Here is a 17,395-nt window from a genome sequence, read left to right as displayed (position 1 = left end):
GTATATGCTGTGTTATATACATTGGTATAAAAAAATATATATTTTCAGGGTCAACGACATAATTTTTTTTTTTGTGTGAATCTATAACTTTTTTCATTACGAATGTAACTAATACATACAATGACAAACACCCCATGATGAGCATGTTTAAATTTTTATTTATTTTAATCTATATTTTTTAGCGGCATAATGTCAAAAACTGTCCTGAAAATGGACGAACATTATACAAAAGAATACAAACAAAAGTAGTTTATAGTAGTATATATATACATATATATTAAAGTAGTGGGAGTTCTCACTCACAAAACAGTTCATGATATTTATGAATTAAAAACTTTTTGGAAAGTAATGATTAAAATGTGTACACATTCATACGATCAACGCGTCAGGAAAATGTTACATTACAAGACATTTTTAGAGTAATTAAATTGAAATGTTTCTTGAAAATGGTATGAAAGCTACTTAAATACAAAGTACACACACACACACACACACACACACACACACACACAGGAATTATGTCAATAACCCATAATGAGACATTAATCCACCTATGAATGTAGTCCCACCTCTAAAAGATTGTTACAAATAACAAATGACAAATAACAGTGGCAGCATCAATCCACTATCTAGAGACTGATACAATTAAAAGGCTGAGAAAAGAGTCTGCTTCTGTGCCATCTCTATTGTGATGTGAACCCTGTGTCCCAGCATGCACTACTCAGGTTTCTTCAGTGTGTCTCATGTGGCATTTCTGTATTGTGCTATTTAACACAGGTACAAATATACAGTTACAGCTTTGTTTGTATACGCAATACTCAAGGGCAAATGATGAAATTGAACAATGCTTGGAGACATTTCTCTCTATTTGAAATCCAATTTGCACTCCCTCTTATTCCTCCTCTGAGAGAAAACACCCCTGACTTAAAGGTGATGTAAGATTTTTTTGTGTTAAAATACATTCTCTTAATCCAGTTTATTGTTCATTGACTATTGTTAATATGCCTTTCATGGGTTTATCTCACCCAAAAGGTGTAAACATTGAGCCTCCCAGGCACCATTAAAACATTTCTTTCCAGCTCAACCTATAGTGAGAGTTTGGGGATGGGGCTACTGTAGTAGGCGGAGCCAGAGGGGGCTTAGCCGGTGTGGGAAGAAGTGCAAGCCAAAATTCACTGCATTTAGACCTTCAAGATTAAACAGGTCATGAAAATGTCAAGTGAATGGGGCAAAATGGATGAATACCTGCAATACCATCTGCAGCCATTCAGAAAGAAAAATGTAACACATTATTATGTTTACTTTGATGCGTCTAGTGTAGACAGCGTCAAACAGTTGTGGCATAAGTAGAATAAATGCACCTGCCACCTGGTGCAGATATGCTGTACGGATGAGTTTATTATTATAAGCGAGATGCTCACGTATACTCAGTTGATTACTCATGACACATAGCAACACAGCTAAAAGTGTTGAAAGTAGCATACTTTTCCCTGTTGAGACATGCCTTCACAAGCACCCCTAAAGTAGGCCCCGATATACTCACGGCAAAGTTTGCTTTAGTTCTTCGCTTTGGGTCAAAACGAAGTTCGAAATACGTGACCAGAGATATTCTGTTAGCGAACATCTGACGCGGCCCACAAAGCTGAGAGCAGCGTTTAGATGAATATTATGTAAATATGTGCTATGCTCTTTCCTCTCAATAACAAAATAAACACACAACAAAACTGAGAAAACAGCAAGCATTTTGTTAAATAAAGCATAAGAAAAGCATCTGATCATAGCAACGTGGGATATGTTTGCACAAGCTCTGCAATTCGGCATTGTAGTAAAGTCACGTTTATTTTTATAGCACTTTATACATTAGATTGCTTAAAATCAAGCAGCTTTGCCGTATTAAACATAAAAAAATAGTGTCAGTGTCTCATTTCATGAAAAGTACAATTTTTTTTTTTTTTCGTTTTGGCCTGATTTAGTTTGAAATGAAGTTACTGCAGTTTGTTCTTTGATTTCGCTTGAAGTTTATCAGGGCCTTAAGAGCTGTGTTTATGATGTTTGAGTTGCAAGGTTGTCTGAAAATATGCTTTATTTTTGCACTTCCGCAAGGTGCCATTAGTGTCGCAGAAACTACATCGGCCTTCTTCACCTTTCACTTAATGGAAGTTAATCAAGCAGGACAGAAACAATACAAACAGATACGCACAAACATGAAACACACATAGACAGTGACTCAGAACTGTGCTAAATTTAAACAGCTTTGTTGGAGAGGAGGTATCGCTTCCTTTCACCCACCATCTCTCATTTCCTATCGTCCTTCTTGTGTGTGTGAGAAATCTCCTCGCAGGAGGTCGAAGCAGGCAGAACCGGCAGCAGAACTATGACTCATCCGTTCAGCATCGACTCACACACTTCCCACCAAAACACTGTAGACCTGCATGTGTAGCACCGAACCAACCATTATAAAAAACCTTGCGTAGATTCTACTGAACCTTCCGTACTCTGAAATCCTCAAACATACTCACAACTATGAGAAAGCAAAAGCTTCTTTAGCTACACTAGCTTGATTTATGACTCAATTCATAACACAAAAGTGTTGCATTCAGCGTTGCCACTAGGAGCAATGTATTTTGCTTTGGGGAGTGTGTCCATCAAAGCTTTTTTGGCCAGCGCTCTTCTGAAAACACCTTGCTGTTTGGCATAACTGTCTTCTACATTTATCTCTTTCAACTAAAAGTCTTTCTGTGCAAGTTAGTTGAGGTTCATACTTCATAAAAAAGCTGCACGATTTGGGGTAAAAAAAAAAATTGTATTCTATATCAACATGACTATACAAATAATAATGATAATAATTGTTTAACGGTCCATTTTGATGGATGAAATAAGTTTTTTTTTTTTTTTTTATATATACATTATTTTAAGGATTTTTCAAGTTAAAACACAGAACAAACAACACTGGCTCGGCCTACACACACACAAGAAAAAGAAGAAGAAAGAATAAATAGAACTGGTCCAATATGTAAAAGTGCAATAGTAAAAAGCTGATTAACAGTCAAGGTGCCCAGAAGGGATGTGCAGCTTAAAGGGATACTTCACCAATTAGCATTAAGCTTTGTATCAGTAGAAACCCGGTAGTATTTTCGAATGACGTGCTTTCCTTCCTCATGTCCCCCTGAGACGAGAGATTTCTGTATTGTGTGTCTGGAAAAAACCCTCCAATGACGCAAAAATCATCATTTTGTGTCATCTGAGGCTTTTTTGTCCAGAGGCGAGAGACTACAGCCAGTAGGAGGAGCTCGTTCCGCATGTTTTCAACCCGCCCATAGGGGGATCTCACGATAAAACGGCGTCTTTTCAGTTTCGAGTCAACTAGTAGCCTAGTTGTACCATTTCTTTCGATACTGCCCTCTGTAACCGGTAGGCGTGACTTGGGAGTGGCCTCGTAGGGCAGTGAAGCAAGTGCATTCTGGGAGTTGTTGTCTTTCACCCACATGAGCCAAAAATACATTTTCTGGCTTTTCTCAGTCTAGAAGGCACCAACTTCTAAAATAATTTCACATTTCGACTACATAAATGACCCAATTTAAATACACATTCATCTTTCCAGCGGTGAAATATTCCTTTAAGCCTTAGAGCGGTCACTGGGGGCCGACTGAGCGGTTAACTTGTCCAAATGTCCAAGAAATCAACCCCAAACAGCGGAAAACTTTTCAATAGAATCAGACCTCAAATGAAATCACAAGTGTTTACTGGTATTTTGGTGCTGGTGTGCGAAAGATATCTTACTGTAAAAAGATTATGTGAATATGCTGTATTTAGACTTCAGGATAAGTCAATCTGGTAATTTAATGGTTTATAATTTACCAGTATAATACGTGAAATGGGAAACTTATTCATCCAGTGGGCTACTCCTTTAAGAAAGACTAAACCCAGCTAGACAAAAAACGACAAAGACTAACCTTATAAAACCAACAGTACCACTGACACAGACTGAAACAAACACAATGAGCATGACAGCTGAGGGCCGACAGATGGCGGCCATTAGAAACATTAATGAATAAGTCAGTTGCTGATCATCTATTATTCACACACACACACACACACACACACACACACACACACACACACACACACACACACACACACAGAACAATCAGAATGAGGCAAAGACGCTCTCTCCTAGGGGCAGTCTGATGTTTACTCAATGACAAAAACACCAACGATGACCTCAGAGCTTCAAACTGAACCAAGACATTTGGTACTTGCATAAAAGTATGCAAGTAGATACTTTTTGATTAGAAATAATCCTTATCTGTCAGTTTGACTGAATGAACAGTAAAATTTCCTTGAAGTTCTCATGTTCAGACTTCAAGAGAATAACGTAACATTTGGTATTTTAATGTGACATTGTATGACAAGAATATCTATGGCAGGAGCTCTTTTCAGTCACTGCTTTAATTTCCTCCTGTTTAATTTTTCACCCTTTGTTTTCTACTATAACAGTATAAAAAAGGACAACATAGCTATACTGCGCATTTGTGGTCTGCTTTCCCGATTTAATTTACAATATATCCCATTAATAATTCACTGGAATGCACCAAGAATCTCTTGCTTTTCTCCCCAAATCCTCACGTCTCTTTCCAGGTTTGTTTTCAGACGGATGCTTTTAAATGTAATTGTCTCACTTTTCACTTCTAATCTCTATTAGCAGTGTTTACTGGAATGCTTCTAATGCAGGTAAACAGAATATGTATTGTCTATCACAATGACAGAAATAATTTTGAATTATCACTCAATGTTCCCGTTAAAGAACATTTTTGATTAAGGCTAAGTGCCATATATTACTACAGTGATATTTAACACGTCCGTAATATTGCTGAGGAAATAATCGGGTGTTATTCATGGTCTGTTGTAGTAATTTGTTAATGCTTTTACACTTTTAAATTTCCTTTTAATGTTCGATGGTTGAAGGGCGAGTCATCTCATTATATCCAAATGTAAAAGCTTAGGCTACAATGTTGTTGCAGATGAAATATAACACAGATAAACTTTTACCAAAGCCTTACTTAAAGGGTTACTTCAGGATTTAGCATTAAGCTTTGTATTAGTAGAAAACCTGTAGTATTTTCGAATTACCATGCTTTCCACCCTCATATCCCCATCTCTCATAGACGAGAGATTTATGTATTTTTTGTCTGGAAAAAATCCTCCGATGACGCAAAAATCGTAATTTTGCGTCATCGGAGGATTTTCTGTCCAGAGGCTAAAGACTACAGCCAGTAGGAGGAGCTGTCCCGCATGTTTACAACCCGCCCATACAGGGTGGGATCTCACTCATAGAATGTACACAGTATCAGCCGTCTTTCTTTGGAAGCTAAGCTAGCATGCTCTTGTTCTGTGGAGAAAGCTGAATAATAGGAGAAAGCTGAGTAAGTAGGGGTTACCATCTTCCTTAATTCCGATCGGTGAATCTGACTGTAGTGTTTACATGAACGCTAAACAAGTGATCGGTTGATGTGCGCTTTACCCTTGCTAAGAAAATTTCCGCTCCTCCGTGAGAGATGCGAGACCCGGCGCGTCTCAGTAATGACGCCACCGGCCTCGCGCCGTTCTCCCGCGGCCGTCAGCCTCGTCCTGCTCGCCACAGTAAACATGATGAATGGCGACTGTAGAACGCAAAAGCCGAATCCCGGACATTTTGGGTCTCTAAATCCCTGGCAAACTCATCACTTACTTAGGCTAGCCTTGTTGTTTTCAACTGTGCTCTCTAACCGGTAGGCGTGGCCTCCTAAGGCAGCGAAGCAAGTGCATTCTGGGAGTTGTTGTCTTTCATCCACATAAGCCAAAAATACATTTTCTGGCTTTTCTCAGTCTAGAAAGCTCCAAATTCAAAAATTTCTCCACATTTCTTTTACTTAAATGACCTATTTTAAATACACATTCATCTTCCCAGAGGTGAAGTATCCCTTTAAGGTTTACAAAACACATTCACCATTTTTGTAGTTTTTAAGACATTATATTAATTTTTGTAGTTCTGAACCGAATCCCCCCACTTTTAAGCCCTGTTTACAGCTGGTATTAGGATGCGTTTTGGTCGATCGGATCACAAGTAGATGAAGGAGACACATACCCGTTTACACCTGGTGTTTTAATTCGTCTCTTTTGTAAACCACTTCTGTCCTTAGAGGGGAGGATATGGACGGGTAAATGAAAGGGTTTTTCAGATCTTTCGATCTATGGACAAAATAAGTTTTCACCCAGAGATGACGGAAAAACATCAACTTTAGTTTCAAGATCACACCGACGCTGTGAGTGTGTGTTAGAGATCAGGAATGGTGAGAGAACATTGTGCTTGGTACATTTTTCATCTTCAAAGCAAATTTGGGTCTTCAGCCAACAAAGTTTAAATCCCGCTTGGCTAGTGTGCTACCCATAATGTTTACGCGTTAAGTCAGCAGGCGGAAAGTAGACGGTCTTTTGTGGCTGTTTGAACACATTCAACCACATGAGCGTTTACACTACAAAAGCAATCCGGTCGAATGCGTTTTCGACTAACTCTGGAAGTGGTGGAAAGTGGACAAGCTCAAAACATTTTAGACCCCGTTTACACCTGTATTTGACGTCGTCCACTTGTGATGGGATCGACCAAAACGAATCTTAATACCAAGTGTAAACAGGGCCTCAGAGTGTTCATGGATCTGGATTTCAAATTTTCACCAGAAATAGTAGACCATCTGGGTACCTTTGGGATTCTCAGTTCATCATACTACAATTTGGGACACATTCATTCTAATTTTGAATTCTAGTCAGGACAAATAGTATGTTATTTGGGATGTAGCAATTCTAGATCTAAATAGAATTGACTGACATTATGACGTTTAAGTAAGCACTGTTTAGTTATTTTGGAAATAAATATATCTATTTGCCTAATTATTTGTTATTTTGTAACTTGTGGCAGAAGGATAAAATCATGAAAAGAAATTGCAGATGAAATGGATTTTGGTTTATTCTTCTCAGTTGATCACCTCAATATAAACAGAAGATCGTTCACATTGTGCAATGTCATTTGCATATTGTGCACAGAATAACAACTGCATACTGCATTCTTTCAAAGACAGCAGATTGTATAACGATCAGAACATGCCCTGCGCATGTGTATGCCCTCTTTGGTAGTGTGGCACACACGAATAACCTATTTACATTTAAGCCACAAACATTCCTAAGGTCACAAAAATGCAAATTCCTGTAGCAACTGTCTCCGAACTAGCCCATGTGTCATGGGTGACACTCACAGCTGTTGACATTCAGTCATCCTGTTTAAATTCAGATCTGCCTGCAGTAAAGATCATGTAACACACGAAGCATTCGCTCAGTCATACACACAGCCTCTCAGTGTTATGTAATTAAATGCGCTAGGTCTTCATTTCAGTGCCTTCAGTGTGTTAATCCAATTTGCTTCAATACACTTTTATAGTTCATAAACACTTAACCGCTGAGCTTACCATAATGAAGCTGTTGAAGTCAAGCATCATTGCAGAGTTTACAGCTTTGTGGGTAATGACTTTAAAATGAGCCTGCAGTCAAATCTGTTGACTGGACAATTATCTCCTAAATACTATATTTAACTGATTCAAGGGTTTTTTTTTTTGTTTTTTTTTTTAGTTCATGCAAGTTTTGACTGCAAGGGTGTATGATGACAAATTTTTTATTTTGGGTCAACTATCCAATGTTTAGACCACAGAGTCACAGTGTTTACACTTAACTTACCAATGGATTAATCAACATGCTCTCAATTCGAAACTATTTTTACACTTAATACGTTTCCGTATTATCTGTTTATGCCCCACTGATGGTTTGACACATTAACTGTATATGATTTCCAAAATAAGTTTATGATGTCATGTGGAGTAACCAACTTAAAAGTAATAAAATATTGTCAACCTGATTGATCTTAATCATTATTATCAAAAAAGTATTTAAATATAGATTACTTTTATCAACAAATATTATATTATTCATTCAAGTTTTTGAGAAGTTGCACCACATGACATTTTACTAATTTTTCATTTTACTGAACTAATGCCAAGTCAAATCAAATCAAATCATTTTACTGAACTAATGCCAAGTCAAATCATAAAAAGTTCAAACGATCTGATATTTTGAGATTCACCCAAAAATAAAATTCTGTCATCATGTCGTTCCAAACCCATAAAACTTTTGTTTATCTTCGGAACACACAACACAATCTCATGACAATTCGTAACTATTTTACGTTTTTGGTGAGTTGGTAGATAATCAGTATGATTTCATTCATTCGTTTTCATACGATGTGCTTATGCCGCACTGGCATTCGTGTTTAGGGGAGGACCTTCATGCTTACTTTTCTTCATATTTATGATTCACACTGTACGAATTCTTAAGAAATCACCACCTTGTAAACTAGGGGCTGTTTACACGACACCGTTTTCAACTAAAAAGTTAAACTTTTTATGCGTTTTGTCCGTTCATTTACACGAAAACGGGTGCCTGAAAACACAAAATTTTGAAAACAGGTTTTTAAAAACGGTCACCCTGTAAAAAAACTAAAACGCAGATCTCTGAAGACGATGACGTCAAGCACGTGTATTGACGTCATCCTGTTCATCCTGTTTTCATCCTGTTCAGAAAACAGCGTTAGTCATTTTCACGAATCCATGTGAATGGGGATCATTTTGATAATGGTGTCGTCTGTACGCGGAAAACTCGAAGGAAAAACTTCTCTGTTTTAAGCATAACATTGTCGTGCAAACATACCCTAAGTTACATTAGCAACATGAGGTTGGGTTGTATTTTTTAATATTTAACATGCTCTCATAGCAATTCACAACAATTTTTACACTTTGGCGGCAAAATCATATAAATGTGTATATTCATTCATGCATTTTCATACTTTAAGCTTACCTCCACTTATAGTTTAGTTTCATGTGTTTTTTCAAAAAATCAAAAAAAATTGTACAAATCTCTTGTATGAATTCATACCACTTCATTAAAATAGTTAAGTTTTCTCATAAGACCGGGATGGGTAATTTATTATGATTTATCCCAAAGCTGGGCATATCTTGAGAATCTTGCTGAGCAAGTTAAAGTTAGTTTGACTGTTGATCTGTTTATAGCTGGCATCCTGAATGAGAAGAATGTGCAGCAGAACCACACACCTGCAAATGGTTTGCCCAAACATTTGTGTCTGTATTTGTACTTAGTGTTCTTGTCCCTACAGTGAGTTTATGCATGATTGTAAGAACCTCCAAATGGTCCTGTTAGTCTTTTAGAGAGTGAAAGGTGACAGCCTGACTGAAGCAGTGATGTAATGGTTTAACAACATTGAGATATATCGCTTGAAGGCCTTATGAACTCATTCGGATGACTAGGCAGAAGTCAAATGTAGTGAACTGTGCTTCAAGGTCAAAGCCTCTAGACCTTGACAGTTTTTCCTTGGCAAAATGTTTTAGACAGCATAACTGGCCACAATACTATGGTGGCCGACTGCCATGAGCACAAGGTTGGATGCCGTTCTTCAGAAGAGCCAGCTGAAGCCATTCACAGTACAGCTGTTGTGTTGGGATTCCTAAACTCCCTTGTAACAAATGCAAGTGACTGAAATATAGTGCATTTTCTGCTTTTCCTCTATTAAATGCTATTTAGAAACTACATTTGTCCATCATAAAAGGGAGTACTTTTTTTTTTTTAATCTAGGCTTAAATACTTGTCGAGTTCCAAGAAATATCCCTTGCATTACCATTGGCTTTATATGGTTTTCAAAAAAGTTTTAATTTAATGACTAAGAAAAGTGGCGTCACCAATTTTAAAGTATTATTATCCTTACACCTTTAATACTTTTTTAACCAAAAATCAAGTTTTTGAAAAGTCGCACCACATGACATTTTATTTTATTCTTATTTCACTGAACTATCCTTGTCTAGTCAAGACATAAAAATTCTAAAATTTTCCATTTTGAGAGACTCAAAAATAACAATTCTGTCATCAATTACTCACCCTCTTGTTTCTAACCATAGACTTGCGTCTATCTTTGGAACACAAGATATTTTTACAACACAAATTCAATTCGCAACTATTTTATGTTTTTGGCGAATTGGTGGCTAATTAGCATGATCAAATTTGTACGTTTTCATATGATCTGCTTACGAATGTCTTATGTGTCCTTATGGGTAAGGACGATAACCATGAATATAGTTCTAAGAATCATTCTAAATATAAAAGAACAGCAGAGTCCACACCACAAATATACATAATGATAACAGTACAGAGAAACTATATCTTTTAAAATTACTTTCAAACCTTTACGTTTCTAGCTGATGAACGATAAAAATTCTGACATCCAATCAGAATCCATCCTGATTGAAGAGCTAAAGCAGCAGACAGCATGTGCTCAGAATAAACAGAAGAACAATATCGCTGGTGTCAACGCTAATATAGCTATCGTTGAAGTTATCTTCATAGTTATCGTTCTTGATGTGAACAGCCCTAAATTATCACAGAAATTACATTTTTGGGTGAACTATCCCTTTAAAGGTGCAGTGAGCAATTTCTGGTAAACACTGTTGATATTTGAAATCACCAACACAATGACAATTAATGATGTCATCAATAAGTGAAAGCAATTTGTGTTACTATACTAATTCAGGTCGAATGTCTAATTGTCATTTAGCTCCTCTACTCCTCCTCTCCTTCGATGACAAGTCATCCCTTCAATCCCAAAAAAACAAACATCGTTTTCATGAACGTCTCCCTACATAACACGATAGTCCAAATAACTAATATAATACAAATGTGACAAGATTAAGGGATTAGCGACAACTAAAAAGGGAACAAAATAAAAATCCATATATTAGGAGTGTTATCTCACTTTTCAGACACACTTTGGGAGCCGATGCTTGAAACGGTCGGTGGAGGTTTAGACGTTCCAGGTTCATAATAAAAATAATGCAAATGAACAAACAAGCGGAGATGACAAGTAACTTCAAGCAAAAGATAGCATATACCGGTATTAGTTCTGTCAAACTCAGCAAAACCAATGGTACTCAAGTATCGAGAAGAAATAAGCAACATTGACGTCCGTTTTCAGGCCTTCCCGCTCCTTAAAGGAGCCGTATGTAAGATTGTGGCCAAAACTGGTACTGCAATCACTTTCAAATTACTGTAGAGCGGTGTATCCCCTCCCCCTCCCCCCTGACTCGAGGTTGCCAGATAGGCTGCAGGATCCAGCAGGAACGTAGGCTGCTACGTAGCTGTGGTAACTAGAGCAGAGCTGGCAACCCGGATGCCGAAACACTACTGACCTCGTGATTAGTAGATAGGTGGAGGGTGGAGCATCAGGCCAAAACACAACATGACAACATCAACATCAATTGAGGGCTGCAACTTTACTTTTAAATGACAATATCCTGGCCAGACTACTGTTGTCAGTGATATAAGTATTTGAAATGAACATGATTTCTTAAAGTAACAACATGTAACTTTTCAACCTTCATAATATATTTCCAAGACCCTTGTGATAGTACATCGACTTACAATAGGTTGAATGAGACGTCTGCCAGAGCCTGACGGGGTCTGTATCGCTTTTACTGGCACTATGTAACTTCGGGGTGCGGGTAGTAACCAGCCCTCAAAAAGAACTACAAAATTCGACTGCTTTACGGCATACGTCACTTTGCCCACCACTTCCTCAAATGTGGCCAACCAGCGCGTTTGTTTTCGTGCGTCTGTTTTCGTCATGGCTGAAGCAGCAGCGAAACGTAAGAAGTCCAAGGTTTTGTCGGAGTAGAGTCGGAAGAGGAAAAGGGAGAGTGATAAACTGAAAGGCAGGACGAGGATCAATATGGGTCGAGCGTTTGCTCGCTGGCGTTAGCTTATGGAGGAGGAGTGTTACCAGACCGATGCTGACTTGGCCGTCATGCTGTTGAACTAGTAAGTAACTGTAAATTGCTTGCATACTATCTTTAGTTTTTCTAATCTGTTGTCTGCCTGGCTACGTTATGGAAACTATCTGATCCTCCATTTATTTATCTTCATGAATCAGCTAGTAGATGAGCGAATTATCAATCTGGTAGCTAGTAAACACTAACATGGTAGTTTTAGATGGTTAGGATGCTGTCGCTATCATTCTCGTTCAGATTTGAGCATTGCAATCGACATGCAAATCGCAAATGTTTGAGTTAAAATGTTTAGTCTACTAAACATGTATAAATTATGAAAGGGGGAAGATTAATAATATTATCATTGCCCATATGAAAAAAAACCTGCATGCTTCATATACAGTAACCGTAAATCATTTTACGACAGCGGTAATGGACAATTCCGCTTCCAACCTGTAGGGCGACCGCAGAGGAAAAGTTCCATGTTGTTGCTTTAATGTCTAGTGACATATCAGGGCCATTTTATGATTAATTGAAATACATTTCTTACATACTGTTCCTTTAAGGTCTCTCCAGCGCTGGAAAGCCTCTCCGATATTAATGAGTCCTCTTGCCTGATTGCAACCTATATTCCTCTGACCTTTTCCTCTTTTGTATTTTCTCTGCCATCGCTCTCTTGCTATAGTCGTTCTGCTAATGTCTGCGCTCACTCTCCTCCACCATCATGAGTGTATACGCCCCTTACTGCTGATTGGCTACAAGTGTGTTTTGTTGCTCAGTCCAATCCACTTTTCTGACGTCACAAACTACCTTGTAACCAATCAGGTCAACGTGCGATGGTCAACGAGTGGATCTCTGAGCTTGAGTGAGTGCGTGGAGGCGGGGCTAATTTGCATATTCATAGAACCGCGTATACTAAATGATGCAAGGGTGTAGAGTTACATTCAAGCTATTTTAAGGCATGACAAATGTTTTTTACAAAGAATTTTCTTTTTTAATATGTAATTTCGGTGATCAAAGATGAGTTTTAAGGGATAAAATGATTGACTACAAGGGGACTTTCAAATGTATACAAAATACGCTTGACTGTAATGGCAGTGGAATGAAAGACAAAATCAACCCCAGATTATAAAGCCAAGCCCTGTTTTGTTGAGACACACAGAAGCAGCAGTTCAAAGTTTGTGAGAAAATACCAGGTTGACAAAGATTATAAAGTGCAAGGGTCTGAGGAGGACATCACAATGCATGCGACTCCAATGCAAGTTATTCAGTGGCAAAATGTCCAATACTGAATTATCAAATACAAAATTCTCACTAGGTTGTAGACTTTTTTTTTTAAATGGCAGAATGTCTCCGATCTCCCATGAGACACAGTGACTCCAAATGTGCTTACAGGCAATAACAGAAATGGCTTGTGTAAGGCGTTCACAATTCTCTATGCACTGAGGTCATGACATGAACATATGTCAGCCGGTTCTCTCTCTCAGTCTTCATTATATCGTCTGCATTCACATGTTGAGTTGGAGGACAGCTCATCCTTTGTAACTCTAAGATGTAGCTTGAAATTTCATAACCAGTTGTGAGTTCCTGATACGACACCCTGTCAGGACTCGTCTGCTAAGATCTCAGTGCATCAGCAGGGGGAATGACTTCTTCAAATCTGCTTAAGAGACTTAAAGCTGATGACTCATGTAATGCATCCAGTGAATTCAGAACTTTCCATGCAGCTCCATTACCACATTATTGGGGCTGCATAAGTTCCAGAAACCCTGGAAAACCCATCATTTTTAAAGGAATTTCTCAACATATCAATTTTGTGTTTCACTGCAAAAAGTAAGTCATCTAGGTGTGCAACAACGTTAAAGCGAAGTTTGAACTACAATTCTTATGAACCAATGTCTGTGATTTCATGCACCGATTCGAACGGGACTAGCATCTCCATGTTTATTACAGAGGTGGGAGTGTGTGTTTTCTAGATGTGGGCATAATTTTAATTTATTAAACCCTATTTAAATAAAATGACATTAATTTATAGACAGCTGTTTATATTATACCCATATAATTGAGCAGAGAAACATAAGTATCTTACCTGCTAGTGCTACTGATATGAAATTGGGCAGTCACAATGCATTTCACAATTTGACTCTTATTATTACTATTATGTTATTTTTTCATCAGATACCATCCATATTGAAGTGAAAGCATGCTGAAGATTGGTGCTCAAACGGTAGGTCAAAATACACACGAGGAGAAGCATCAGGATAATACATACGACATCCGCAATCACAGACATTCGCATTTGGACGAGATGAGAGTTTTTAAAGCAGAAGACCATCAAGTTAGCCAAAAACAGTAGGTAATTTGCTCTGGAAGTTTTACTGAGGGTGTGTGAGAAAAACACAGACATGGCAGATTAAATAAATCAATGAAACCAATAAAGTTTGGCATAAAGTCAAACCTGCTGTTGATACATGCTGACTTGGGGCAATATTTTCAATGAATAATGATATACATTTCAAACTATTCCTCACAGAAAACAAACATATGGCTTCAGAAGACTTGTGATACATATGCAGGAGTCATTTTTGGTTATTTAGTGGTAGTCATAAGATGCTTTTTGTCACTTTTGGAGCTTGAAATCTCCAGTCTCCATCCACTTTCATTATCTGGAAAAGAGCAGCGTCGACATTCTGCTCAACTTCTCCTTTTGGCTTCCAGGAAAAAAGTAAATCTTACTGGTTTGCAACAACACAAAGGTAAGTAAATGATTACCAAATTTTCATTTTGGTGTTAAATATTAAATTGAACCTCCTCTGCTGGGACAGCACGCCTCACTACATGCAGTCAGCAAATATTTAGATGACGCATGAGTGACGACAGAGGCTCGGAGTCATTCAAAAGGCATCGTTATTTATTTATATAGACATGGACCGTAAAAGCATCACCAGTAGCCTACGCACATTTAATTCATTATTAGTACTTATGAAAAGCAAAAAGTCACTTAAAGTCGCTTACCCTCTGCTACAGTCTCCTCCACGGTCACTTGATGTCGTCCAATCGAGTAAACGCGTCCGATGAACGCGCCGGACCCCGCGCTGCCCCCCGCGACGGCTCCTGACGCGGGCCCCGAGCTCACCATCTCCCGTCGGGTATCGAAGAACTTCTTCATTGTCCAACCGGCAACACTCTTTCATTAAATCATGAAAAACAACCAGACTCGCGCGTACGTGTCGTTTCCCAGATCCAACAAAGACTGACAGATGCACAAATTATAGAAAAGCGCGATAATCTCTTAATATAAAACAGTCTAGTTCGAGACTCAGCGGACATCAAGTGTTAGGAGATCCGAAACAACTCAACTGCATTAGAAGGAATCGGTAGGATGAGTCACCATTGACACATTATCTTCATACTTATGTACCTAAAACACTAGCTTATAATAACATATCTGATGAGTGCCAACGCACTCCTGCCAGCTGCATAAACAAGCAGCTTTATTCCACGAGTCCTCTTGCCACGCTGTCTTTTATTATGCACTTGGTGTCCAGCAACGATTATCGGCAGCACAGCGTTCAGGAGTCGCTCTCTCCTCTCCGTTTGCTCATTCAATCATCTCAGCTGATCCTCAGAACTGACGCTTGCCCGAAAACCCGGAAGTGCAACGTATACGCAGGGAAACAGCCGGTTCGAAGGGGTTTTCTCTAAACAAAGTGAATAATAGTGTTTAATCATTGTCTGCTGGCGAGGTTAGATTAAAGAAACGACCGTACACGGGTAAAGAGCAAGCATAAACCGCGCGTTAGGATAGACTCGGTCGTCTACAGTCAGTCACGCTCTCTGGTAGATGTTGTTTAACACAACGCGCTGACGTCAGCGAGGACGCGCACGTGCGTGTCCAATAAGAGCCACTAGAGGGCATCCTTACACACGCGCCACAACATTATCGTTAAATCCTCCTGAGAACCAGAAAACCTTTTTTTTGTGAATTAATTTTTTGTCATTACCTTTTTCTTTACAGTCTGTGGTCATTACATTTGAACTTGGAGCAGAAGAAACAAATGGAGAATTTTTGTTTTTTGAAAAAAAATTATTTATTTATAATGCCTCTGTAGAGGAAACTAGGACTCAGATTAAAATAAAATAAAATGGCATGACAAGACACGTGCAGGCAAAAACAATGTTGTTGTTTTCATTTACCAATCAATTTTTAGGTTTCAGACAAATTTTTAACCAAACTTTGTATAAAAATGGTTCTTAACTATGTTATGATAGCCTAACAGAATTGATTGGATATATTTACTTTATGCAATATGTGTGTGAAATGGCCTTAAATGGGTAGTCCCATTCTAAGTATCTATACATTGAATCTAATTAGCATGTTAATGTGTTCCAGAGGCAACATACAATAAAAAAAGTGTAATAATGGGAGTAATTACTTCATAGGAAGTGCTGCTAAAATCGATTTATCACATCTAAAATAAAAGTTTCTGTTTATTGTGTGTGTGTGTGTGTGTGTGTGTGTGTGTGTGTGTGTGTGTGTGTGTGTGTGTCAGGTGTGTATACAAAGACACGCACATATAAGATATAAACACACATTTTTATGTTATAGGCCTATGCGATTAATTGATTTTAGAGCACTAATGTTGATATATAATTTCTTTCCTTATTCACTTGTCAAAATGCCTGATAAGCATGTTGTAAGTCCTGGTGTCCTCTACAGTGAACATGTATGAAATCAATGCACTGTTTTCATATTCTGATTAGAAACTCCATAACGTTTTCCTGGGTTGTTTATTTACGACAAACATTTGAAAATGAATCACATTTTTAATGGTAATTTCAAAATATTATAATATTTCCATAAGAGTGCTAAATTCCATAATTCAATCAATGTCAGTCATTTTTAAAGACCAAGTGAAACCAAACAAATTCGCTAAAATATCATGTCCTTTACAAAGGAAAAAAAGTCTAATATATATATAAATGGGTCTCAGGGGGATAACATAACATCACATTTGAATTCTAACATATAGCAAATGCAAAACGGAATAAAAGTTTGTATTACATATGCGCTTGTCAGATCGACACGATGTCTGTCGCATTCCTGCCCCCCACAGAGAAATGTTTTTACGTATATTACCACAAAATTAAACTCAGAAAATGAGTGCAAGGAAGGAAGATTATCAAGATTACTGGTATGTCTAGTTGACTGTTATTTGATTTTATTTAGTTTTAGATTTATCTTGTTCGTTGTCAAATTACACACATTAAACCTTTGACAGGCTAATGTTTTTAGCAAAAATACTTCGCACTTGCTACTCAGGCAGCTGTGGGTTTGTTAGAAGGACCCTTTCTAAATATATCAATCACCACATGTCAGTAATGACCGGCACATCTTACCCCACACTTCCTTCCTGTTCAAAAAGAAAAAAAAGAAGATAATTCTAGTTCTGAGTAAAGTATTCGCATCATATGCTTATAGATTCCAG

The 17,395-nt window shown here is 37.9% G+C and overlaps 1 protein-coding gene across 10 annotated transcripts in view; it reads right to left on the bottom strand.

Annotated features, from left to right (window-relative positions):
- The window catches only part of aak1a (AP2 associated kinase 1a), a 66,517-nt gene extending 50,736 nt beyond the window's left edge, over positions 1-15,781 (bottom strand). For 6 of the 10 annotated variants that reach the window (XM_081349964.1, XM_081349963.1, XM_081349969.1 and 3 more), the window contains exon 1: positions 14,922-15,752. In XM_081349964.1, coding sequence (XP_081206090.1) covers positions 14,922-15,075 — 154 coding nt within the window. In that variant the 5' untranslated portion in view covers positions 15,076-15,752. Of the gene's footprint in view, positions 1-14,921 lie in introns of all 10 variants that reach the window. The other 4 variants (XM_081349962.1, XM_081349960.1, XM_081349966.1 and 1 more) reach the window with 2 other exon arrangements.
- Positions 15,782-17,395: the final 1,614 nt, after the last annotated feature.

Source organism: Scardinius erythrophthalmus (genome assembly GCF_964197995.2).
Source record: "Scardinius erythrophthalmus genome assembly, chromosome: 20".
NCBI lineage: Eukaryota > Metazoa > Chordata > Actinopteri > Cypriniformes > Leuciscidae > Scardinius > Scardinius erythrophthalmus.
Note: the sequence above shows the minus strand (reverse complement) of the source record. Positions and strands in the feature narration are given on the sequence as shown.